The sequence below is a fragment of the Etheostoma spectabile genome, chromosome 6 (genome assembly GCF_008692095.1).
Source record: "Etheostoma spectabile isolate EspeVRDwgs_2016 chromosome 6, UIUC_Espe_1.0, whole genome shotgun sequence".
NCBI lineage: Eukaryota > Metazoa > Chordata > Actinopteri > Perciformes > Percidae > Etheostoma > Etheostoma spectabile.
The window spans coordinates 12,393,031-12,404,252 of NC_045738.1; the positions used below are offsets into that span (position 1 = coordinate 12,393,031).

Below are 11,222 nucleotides of genomic sequence, written 5' to 3' on the forward strand. Positions count from 1 at the left end.
CACCAGTGGAGTCTGTGAGATTCCAAACAATGAGGAAGTAAAACCAATGCGAAAAAACCCAAAGGAGAGTAACTCCAGGAACAGCATTTCACCACTTGTTAAATCCCTTCTTACTTTGTTATAATACATATGTAATATAGTGTATATGCTCGTTATTTACAATTTATAAGTGGGCTTGATGATGCGTAGAGAGTTAAAAGAACTGACATGCATAAACATTGCTCAATTGTATCATGGTCAGGCATTTTGTTTTCTTGCATCTCAAATTTATGAACTTGTTTGAACTATAAAATGTCATCCTTTAAAACCATTGAATTACAAGATATGCGTTCAGTTTATGTAGCCTCACTGAGTAGGTTGTAGAAGTGTGGCCTTAACTCACATTGCACAACAGTTCTGCAAATACTATTATAAGCTACGCTCTGATTATAAAAACACCTCACAAGATAGAACAGATGAATGCATTGCTGCATGATTTATTCCTTGCATGCAACATCTTACATTTCAAGTACATTTTTTGAACACCCCCACCCCCACCCACAAACACACACACACACACACACACACACACACACACTTTTTGGGATGGTTGCATTTGTCTCCGTCTCTGTTTAAAAGAAAATATGTTAAAGATTTTCTGAAAAATAGACCACAGAAAACACATATTTGATTTGATTTGATTTGATTTGATTTATTTAATTGCATTAAGAATTTCTTACACAGGAAAAGACATCCAACACAATCAAGGATAAAAACACAATAAAGTCCAGGACTTATTTCCATTGTGGTCCTTAACACATAACATCAGGGCAAGACAAGACACTTACAGATGTATGACAAACATTGACAAGATTAACACATTTACTTTAATAAATAAAAATAAAAACAGTAATTTGCTCTTTTGTTCTATTCTGCAACCCTCTCTAATAACCAGGCCTTGACTGTCTTTTTGAAAGAGTTCATTGTGGAAATGACTTTAATTTGCCTATCTAACTTGTTCCACTAAACTACCCCTGTATGTAAACATTGTGTGTGTCCTTTACCTTAGTTATTAGGCACAAAAACAAAAAATGGGACACTACCAAACAATATTTTATAGACCATGGTCAATCTTGACATAGTAACATGCAACTCAACAGGGAGCCAGTTGAGCTCCACAAATTGTGACCTACCTATATGAGACCCATGACCCAAGTTTAAAATTACTCGTTTTTTCCATCCAAGCCCTTATGTTCCCACCACTTTTAACACAAAGTAACACCCTTGGGTTTGAGGTAATTTGGAAACAATACATAGTTTGTCCACAAGAGAGCACTAATTAGTTGATTTTTACACTGTAAAAAGTCCTGCTTAGTATGTCTGTTGTTCAACTTGGTACTTACAGGGTTTTAAGAAGTTTCTTTCAACCGATATATTGTCATTGGATTTTTTTTATCTCCAAATACAATTATCAGTTTTAGCCCCAGGTCACTTAAACAATTCACAGGCCCATTTCAGTGTCCTTAAATAGACACTTCGGAGAATTCAGAAGAGCAGGTATGGTGCCCCTTCTGCTCCTCCACGTGCGCACACGATAACATCCAAACATACCATTTATATAGCTAACTTTGAAAATATGCTTCTGTTGTGTGTATTGCACTGTTCATCACTTAAATAAGTCGACAGAAAAAAGCAAAACATCAGTGATGTTGCTCAATAACATAATTTACCAGAAGACCCTCAGTCCAGACAGCAAGTAACCGCGAGTGTTCAGTTCCTCACACATTTGAGCTGTTGTTTTTAAAGGAAATTATAAAGTAATACTAAAAAAGGGGATTTAGCTCATTCTGTCTGTCTCTAGTCTAGTTTGTGGAAGTAAATCAAAAAGGGGGTTTGTGACTCATCAATGCAGTGGTTGCTCATATCAAACATCTGCAGGAATGTGTCAAGTAACTATCCCAAGGTGGTTTAATCTTGTTCAGGTTGCTTTACAGAGCATGAGAGAGATTTAAATGTATTTTCTTTTACCACATACATTATTGCAGATGTAATTTTGGTATCAATTTGTCCAAAGCATCTCTAAAGAGCTTGCAGTTGCCCATCAGAGTGGGCAGAACTCTTTAACCGCATAGATGAACGAATTCATTTCCTGTTGTGTTTTTTTTTAAGTGTATCTAATCATCATAATACAGGATGTCTCTTGTTGGCCACTTTGTTTGCATCCTGTCTCCTTAACAACATCTCAGAAGGTGAGTAGTGAGAACTTACTTGTTTCATTAAACATCTACATATGAATAGAGTTCTACTTTTCACTCGGCCCAAGCTTTGCAAAGGTGCCGGAATTTAAAATTCTAATACAAACAAAACCAGAAAATTAGCTTAAAGTTTTTTGTTTTGTTTTTTTATTTTGCGCGGGCTTTTAAAATCCATGTCAATTAAAGAACACTTTAAGTCTTCACCAAGCTCTTACAACACATTCTCAGCGTAAAGCTTAATATCTCAACGCAAGCAAGACGTAAAGAACAAGATAGTGGAGACTGTGAAATTCTTGTCAACCAAGCACTTTCACTTCTCCTAGATATGTGGAAGATTTTTTATGTAAAACCAGTTTCTACATCTCAAGGAGTTACATTCCCATACATTCTGTTCTCTTTGGATATTATAAGCACAGATTTTATACATCAAAGTTACATAAATTGGATCTTTAGCAGATAAAGTAGAAGATAGAAAATAGAATATTTTCCATATTGAGTGCACCAGTCACCAGACAGCTCTGACTGTCTGTCTGAAGGGGTTTTATAGCTGGCTGCAGCCATGTTTAAAATATATATGTCACAATTTCCCTGACACATTCATTAATTCCTATAGCTATGTTTGCATCTGTCTAAAATGTGCAAGGATTCGGTTCCTGAAATTAAGACTTCTTCTTTCTGATCCCCCGTCATCTGGACAAGTGTGAAAGAAAAAAGGGATGTTTCCCCATTGTGTTTATGAGTGTGTACTCTCTTGACTGTTGGAGGGTTTCAGGTGTTTTGCTGCCTCCTTGTTTGCTACAAATATGGATCAAGGTCTATCAACCACAGAAGATTACTGGGTTAGTGGATATTTTTCTCATCTTTCATTTACATCATTAGTCCTCAGGAAAGTGCTAACTGAGACTTTTAGTATCTGTTGTAAATCCACCGGATATTAATATTATCTTGATGATAATTGATGAATGAGTTCCTTTTTGATAAAGAAAAATACTGAAACTGATTTCATTTGACATTTTGGGAATCATATGTCTAAAACTGCCCTTACTGAGCTTCAAGTCAATTTTTAACAATTATTGGTTTTGCATCATAAAGTTCGTGAGATGCTGAGAAGTACACTTTTCTGAAATAAACAAGAATTTAACCAATAATTTGACAGCATTTGTTTCCCCTCTCTTGTCAACAGGACTATGATTATGAAACTTACAGCTTGTCCCCTGGCATGAGCGAGAGTCATGCAGCCCCATGCTTACAGGAGGAGATATATGGTTTTGCACAGAGGTACTCGCCTGTTGTATACAGTTTGGTGTTTGTCCTGGCTCTTTTGGGCAACCTGCTGGTGCTGTGTGTCATCCGACGCTATCGAAACTCTCAGAGTGGCGGAGCCTGTGCTTTCTCTCTGACGGACACCTTCCTCCTTCACCTGGCCATTTCTGACCTCCTGCTGGCCTTCACCCTACCCCTGTTTGCAGTGCAGTGGGCTCACCACTGGATGTTCGGCTTGGCTGTTTGCAAGATCTCCGGTGCCCTCTTCTCCCTGAACCGCTACAGTGGCATCCTTTTTCTGGCCTGCATCAGCTTTGACCGTTACCTGGCCATAGTTCATGCTGTCAGCTCTGGCTGGAAGCGCAACACCTGCCATGCCCAGATTGCGTGTGCCTTCATCTGGGTGGGCTGCTTGGGCCTGAGTGGAGTGGACATTACCTTCAAAGAGGTAGTGGAGGTGAACACAGGGGGCCATCAGAAGACACTCCTGTGCCAGGTGTGGTTCACTGAGAACACCACCCAGTGGCAGGTGGGGCTGCAGCTGGTCAGTGTGGTGCTAGGTTTTGGGCTCCCCTTGTTGATTATGCTCTACTGCTACATCCGCATCTTCAGGTCTCTCTGTAACGCCACTCGCCGCCAAAAGCGCAAGTCTCTCCGCCTCATCGTCTCTTTAGTGTCTGTGTTTGTCATCTGTTGGGCACCGTATAACTGCTTCCAGCTGGCAGATAGTCTGCACAAGCTGGGAGTGGTGACTGGAGGTTGCCAGTTTGGCCGAGTGGTGGACATTGGGACTCTCGTCACTGAAAGTGTGGGGCTGTCGCACTGCGCTCTGAACCCTCTGCTGTATGGCTTTGTGGGGGTGAAGTTCAGGAGGGAGCTAGTCAAAATGTGTAAGGGGCTGCTGGGACGGAGAGGCCTGCTGGGGATGGAGGAATGGAGGGAGAGGAGGATCAGAAGAACCACCGCATCTTTCAGCTCTGCAGAAAGTGAACACACCTCATACTCTGTTATGGTGTGAAACTAAATCGAGGGAATGGACAGGATGGGTGTGTGTGTGTGTGTGTGTGTGTGTGTGTGTGTGTGTGTGCGCGTGTGCGTATGCGTGCGCGCGTGCATGCGTGTGTGTGTGTGTGTGTGTGTGTGAGAGAAGTTTTTGTAAATAAGATTGTGCGTGTGTCTGAAGTTTTTGGAGGTAAGAGAACTTGATAGAATCCAGAGAAAGAAAGTACTAAATGAAAAATGTATTTTAAGCTCAATTAAGGCTTCAAAACATGTTCTCAGAGCAAAAAGTAACATAGTCTACTTCTTCCATTGGTGCTTTAATATCTGTCTGTTGGTATGGTGCAGCTTACAACACGTTGTTTGGTCTTTTTTCTGTTTTTCAAGAAAAATGTAATGAAATCATTAAGTGTGGAGCATAGAGTAAAACCAAACGCCTCATCCCACGTGCTGATGCTGTCATGTAACTTTTTGGTGAGAACTGTTGATTTTTGTGTCCATAGGTCAAATCTTGTGAAACATCTAGATTGCTTCATACTCTTGAAAAGCTTGTTCAGCAGTTGTAGCTTCAGACTCATATCTCCCATCCCTACAGACATTTTTCTCATCGGATTCCACACTCATTTTGCAGGAAAACAAGTTTTAGCTTATAAAACAGTGAAAATGTTTGTAAATACATCTGAAAGTTGTTTGTGTTGAAATTGTCATTTCTCTTTTATTTTCATAATCCATATACAGCTGTTCTCTCAGCTGTGCTTCAAAATTCTGTGAAAGAGGAACTTAAGAGAGTTGTATATTGCTCAAAATACATACAAAGTTTTTTATGATAAATACTTTTGAATAAAAATATATAAACATCAACAGCTCATCTTCAGTATTCAGTATTTCAATTTTATGCAACTTTACACTTCTCCACTACATCTCAGAGGAAAACTTTTTACTGTACTTTTTACACCACTGCACTTATCTGACAGCTATAGTTACTAGTTACTTTTACACAAGATCATTCACTAGTCAAAAGGTCGGGAACCACTAGTTTAATCTTTATCAATGCATTGTATTTCATAAGCTTATTATTTATAAATATGTTATATGATATATATTTTTCTTCTTTAATTTGTTCTTTTTTAGCTAACTAAACTTAGGAAATCCACGATCCCACTAAAAATCCTCCTCAAGCATTGATATAAAAACACCCATTGCTGATTTTATTCCATCTTAATGATTTCAATAACCGGATGAACTTGAAACAGGCCTCCGGCTGTAGCTATTGTTCGGTTTGGAAACACAACAGCTCCATCTAGTGGAAAGCGGCTCTTTGTGCGTGCAATTTTTTTGGCAGCAATCATTTATATTTTTGTTTAAGATTTTTTTATGGAAATTTCTGCCTTTAATGATAGGACAGCTCAGGCCTGAAAGGGGAGCGAGAGATCTCGACCTTCTCGCATCGAGGAATAAAAATACAATCTCTGTAGCCTGCATGTGCACCTGCTCTACCAACTGAGCTGACAGATGCATGGACAGTCAAAGAAAGGTCGTAATAAGGTTGCGTCAAGTCCATAGACTGTATATTATATTATTAATATACAGTATTTTATTTTATTGTATTAATAATACATATTTATTAAATTAATAACATAGTTAGTCACAGAAAGCGGGAAACGTGGAACAAGGGTAACATAAGCTTGCAAAATAAAGCGCTCGAATCAAACCAAAATGGCACAATCAATAGGAATTATGCCACTTCTCTGGTTTTGTGTGCTTCACACCACAAATAGAACCGTACTGTCTATTTCTCAACCTCGTTTTTTGGATTTTTAATTGTAGACGTTGCAGTGAATTTTATTACAGACTTTATTTTGAAAAGCAATCAATTGAATAACTCGGATTTCCGTGTGCGACGGCAAATTGTCCGAGTTGTCAATGTGCGAGAAAAGGGTGAATATATGACGAACCAAAACAATCCAGTGGGGAAGTAATGAAAGTAAGTGCCTGTAAATTCAGTCTGTGCATAATAATAATATAAGTTGCAGTCCTTTCGCGAAGTGCGTCCATGTTTTTCTCATCGTCCGCTTTAGTTTTGTTATTTAACCTTCGATGGTTTCCCCTGCTCGTCTTGTTTTCGCGGGTTCGTCTTCAACCCCTTATGTTTCCCTTTAACTTTAAGTTTAGCGATACTTAAAGTTTGCGCTGAAACTCGGAGAAATGTTTTGCGCGTTTTTTCTGCTGAACTTTCTCGACAGCTGCTAGCTCTTCCTCCCCTGAACAACAACAACAACAACAACAACAACAACAAACAGCAACTGTAGTCAGGCTCTTCGTCCACAGCTGCTGACCCCGGTGTGAAAAGATACGTGCAGATTGCTGTTTGTCTTCTTTTAGGATCATTTGTCCACTGCGCACAGAGAGGTGATTGTCCTCTCGGTCTGCAGCTGAATACCTCTATGGTAAGTAAGATCATATGTGTGCAAACATCTCAAGGTTAGAGCTTTTTGTTTTTAATTAAATGTTTAGTGTTATAATATATGTTAACTAGTACATTGAGTCATCATTTTAGCTATAGCCAATATTGCAGTAGCCTATACTTTACGTTCTATAATAACAGGGCATTCAAGCCTTCCTCTTTCTGTTTCTTTTTCTTGTGTCAGTTTCGAAAGGGATCCTCTCTGTAGCAATACTTTATATTTATCTGCGCACACTTCTTGTGCCTTTTCTTAGCGCATGATGGCCTACCAGAACGTATGGTTAAATGTTGTGTTTGCATAGTTATCTCTATCAACAGTAAAATGTTATTACAGCTCACAGGCACTATGCATAACATAGCTTCACTGTGTGTGTGTGTGTGAGTGTGTGAGTGAGTGACCAAGGGAAACTGTGCTTTCCGTTTCACCCCAGTCTGTTGCCTAATCCGGTGACATTGCACCATGTGAGTTATGTCATGTTTAACAACTGGACTTTCCAAGGAGATTTTCAAGACTCAACTCTCACACAACTGACTGTCAGAGAGAGAGAGAGAGAGAGAGAGAGAGAGAGAGAGAGAGAGAGAGAGTATAAGATGGTATTTCTCACATCTGGACTTCATTTTGGATTTCTCTCTTTTGAGTTAAACCTTTTTGCCTCTTCAGTAGATGAGAATGGATGTGGAACTCGATGGATTATTTCGCCAGAATGGCACCTATGACTACGATGAGTACGAGTATAAAGAGGAATTTGAGTCAAGAGCCAGTAAAGCCGTGTTTATCCCGGTTCTGTACTCCTTGGAGCTGGTCATAGGTTTGCTGGGAAATGGACTACTCCTGGCTGTGTTGGCTCAAAAGAGGCGATCCTGGAGTATATCTGACACCTTCATCCTCCACCTGAGTGTTGCTGACATTCTGCTGCTAGCGACGCTGCCCTTCTGGGCTGCACAGGCCACTCAACAATGTGGATGGTGCTTTTGGGGTTTTCTCTGCAAGATCTGTGGAGCTGTTTTTCATGTAAGTACCAAGTGGTGTTTAGAACAGGCAGGGACTGAAAGTAAAAAGGGTGATCTTTTCAGTAAAGCTGTGAAGAAGATTTCCCACTCAATCTAGAATCTTGGCAGACCAGGGTTGTTGTACTTAATACTTTTATTGAGCAAGTATACTCCTGGGTGGCTTTTCACCAAGCATTTCAGGGAAGAGGCAGGAGTGGGGGGTCAGGGTGAAGAAGTGAAAGGGATAAAGATGGCCAGAGGTTTCAATCCATGACTAGATAACAGCTCAAGTTTTCCTTTTCTTTTACCTAGATCAATTTTTACTGTGGGATCTTTCTGCTGGTTTGTATCAGTCTGGATCGCTACCTGTCCATCGTCCACGCCACCCAGCTGTACTCCCAGAAGAGGCCCAGGTTAGCTCATATCAGCTGCCTGTCAGTCTGGCTCGTCTGCCTGATCCTCGCCATCCCTCACTGTATTTTCCTAGTGGCAAGGAAAAATCCAGCACAAGAATGTGTTCACAACTACGCTCAGTCAGTAACTGACTGGAAGCTTGCGTCACGCCTGCTCCACCACACACTGGGCTTCCTGCTGCCTGCGGTCGCCCTGATCATCTGCTGCTCCTGTAGTCTGCTGCAGCTGAAGCGAAGCTCTGAAGGCCTCCAGAAGCAGAGAGCTGTCCTGGTCATCCTCCCCCTGGTAGTGGTCTTCTTTCTCTGCTGGATGCCATACAACATTACACTCATTGTGGACACATTCAGCAACAGCTCTAATGATCCTGATAATGGTTTATCTGGAAATCCTCAACATTCCCTGAACAAAGCTCTGATGGTCACATCTGGTCTGGGCTGCATGCACGCCTGCCTCAGGCCTCTGCTCTACCTCGGCCTGTGTGGAAACTTTAGGAAACGGACACTGGCCATGTTGAAACGTACTACAGTTGAATCTGAGAGCTCGCTGTGGGAGTTGGGTGTGGGCGAGGAGGCCCCGCCTGACCAGAATCCCGAGGAGGAAGAACTGAGAACGATCACAAGTGTAGATCATCAGGTGCAGTCAAGTCAGTGTTGAATAATGGACAAAACTGCAATCCTGTGACTTAGATGTGAACTGAATAGTGCTCCACCCCATAGGGGTGTTTAGTGTAAGGTTGTGTCATGGGTTCAAAGAATGCAGGAGTTTTTGATGAGATCATGATTAGAAATAGATATTTATAAAAAATGACTCATTCACATTGCACTTTAATGTGAATGTTTTCGAACCACATCATGGTGACATGTACTGGGGTACTTTTATTTTGTAATCACTGCTGCCCAACTTTAGCTTGTCACCCTAAATCATGAGTTATTAATTAAATTGTAGATATATGTTATTTCTATTTTATATTTTTATTGTATAATATTATTGTTATTGTTGTCATTATAAAAGCAAAGTATTTTGTATATAATGAAAAAAACATTGTGGCAGTGAATAGTTTTCAGCTGTTACACAATCATCATAAAGCTAATAATTGGTGGGAAAAATAAGCAAGAGAGAGAACAGTGGCATGCTTTATGCAGAAAGGAAGTTGACTGTGGGAAAAAAAGAGTGTATGTGGAAAATGGAGAAAAGAAGAAGAATTAGAGAAGATAATATCTTATTTTAAAAGATTACAGTGATTATTGTGCTGAGCACTACATGTGTGGTTTCATTTTAAAATGTACTTTCACAACTGGGTGTTCTTTAAAAAACTTGATGTACTATAATTTTACACAATAAATTCTTCTTCTCAGGCAGCATATTTTCTTCCTGTTTCTGGTTTTAGTAAAATGGTTTTGAAGTTTATCTCAAGCCAAAGTTTCATTTAGAATGGTTGCGTTATCTGGTTGACTGTGACAGCAGCAACACATCAAGTTTATTGCATTTCTGGTTATAATTAGCGTTGAATATTGCATCAGATTGAAGTGTTACTTCCTGCATCAGCTAGAGCTTATCTGATACTTTCAGGACTTTTCATTGATGAGAACCAAACTTGTTAAACGCAAACTTTGCTCTACTGTCCACAAGAAAGGGAACATTAAGTATTGGGACTAGATAATTAAAAACAAGACTGATGCATGTTGACCACATACCACACAGAGCTTGATGTGCTTGAATGGGACGTGCAGCCAAAACGGGAAGAGTTTACAGTTCTAACCCTTCACTCACTTTGCTCTCTGCCACTGAGAGTGACTTAGTGACTTAAACCGTAGAGCTGCTGCTTCTGGAGTTAACTGTTTATACTATAAACACACTGGATGTTGCTGGAATCAAACAAAATCTAGTTTAAGGTATGATCTCTTTTAAGACCACCACTACCCTGCTGTAGTCAAATGTTTGTCTCTCGTGTAAATTACGCATAGGATGTGTATAGGGGACAGCAGTGGTGGCACGTTGTGGTTTCTATCAGTGGTCTTCAACGTCTTTTAAGCCAAGAACCCTTAACTAAAAGGGGGACGAAGCAGAGACCCTCTACATTATACATATATCGTGTAAAATTAAGTTGCATATTAAACTGGGCCTACAATAACGTGTAGGCAACTTGACGCCTATATATATACATATATATATATCTTTTTTGCATAGAATACCAAGCTATTAAAACAATAATTGTTGGCATACCTTTATAAATCATCTTTTTTTGTTAAATATACATGTGGCACAAGAATCTTAGGATAAACTGTGCCTATCTTAGTGACTACCTTACCTATAAGCCAGTGAATCTATTATCAGTGGTGATTTATATTTGCTAAAAATATGTTAGAACTGTGTTAAGACATTTTAATTTGAAAAAAACCTCTTTGACCCCCTAGGAATCCCAGACCCCCTGTTTAAGATCTCTGGTTTATATTGGTGTTGTGTGCATATTGGTTGATTCAGCGAAGACTGCCAAAAGTTATGATCTTTCTCATCATTTCTGCTCATGCCACATATTTGAGGATGTGCGGCTGCTTTTTGTCACTTTGTTTCAATTTCCTGGAAAAAAAACGTAAGCTATTTCCACTGAAACCGCTACACGTGGCTTTGCAGTTTTTGTTCTTGCATTTATCATATTTAATCACCTGGTCCTGACTACTCATGAGTATATTGAAAATTCTAGAAAGGTTAATACATTAAAATGTCTCTCATGCTCAATACATACAAACAGATGAGAGAATAGAAAAGAATGTTGCACAGTCTCACTTCTACTAAAATTTAAGGGTTAGGTTATAATTTCTATTGTGTGTGTGTATATATATATATATATATATATATAT

General features: G+C 39.5%; 2 protein-coding genes across 4 annotated transcripts; both read left to right on the top strand.

The window, feature by feature from the left end:
* Positions 1–2,998: 2,998 nt before the first annotated feature.
* On the top strand, positions 2,999–4,601 carry cxcr3.2 (chemokine (C-X-C motif) receptor 3, tandem duplicate 2; the record flags this gene model as incomplete). Its single annotated transcript, XM_032518761.1, is given in 2 exon segments — positions 2,999–3,073; positions 3,418–4,601. Coding segments are annotated over 2 exon segments (1,134 nt in total). The 3' UTR covers positions 4,516–4,601.
* Positions 4,602–6,386: 1,785 nt separating this feature from the next.
* Positions 6,387–9,464, top strand: LOC116691268 (C-X-C chemokine receptor type 3). Of its 3 annotated transcripts, none has more exons than XM_032518763.1 (3): positions 6,387–6,480; positions 7,625–7,972; positions 8,263–9,464. In XM_032518763.1, the coding sequence occupies exons 1-3, from the start codon at positions 6,475–6,477 to the stop codon at positions 9,016–9,018; spliced, it is 1,110 nt and encodes a 369-aa protein (XP_032374654.1). In that variant the 5' UTR covers positions 6,387–6,474; the 3' UTR covers positions 9,019–9,464. The 3 variants fall into 3 exon arrangements, with proteins under 3 accessions (XP_032374654.1, XP_032374657.1, XP_032374656.1); XM_032518766.1 differs by lacking the exon at positions 6,387–6,480 and adding an exon at positions 6,487–6,943 and having other exon boundaries at positions 7,622–7,972; XM_032518765.1 differs by lacking the exon at positions 6,387–6,480 and adding an exon at positions 6,487–6,943.
* The last annotated feature ends 1,758 nt before the right edge of the window (positions 9,465–11,222 follow it).

Excerpts from the sequence above, each read along its gene's own strand:
- LOC116691268 (XM_032518763.1), top strand. Across the intron at positions 7,973-8,262 it reads TCTGTGGAGCTGTTTTTCAT|ATCAATTTTTACTGTGGGAT; the intron begins GTAAGTACCAAG and ends TCTTTTACCTAG.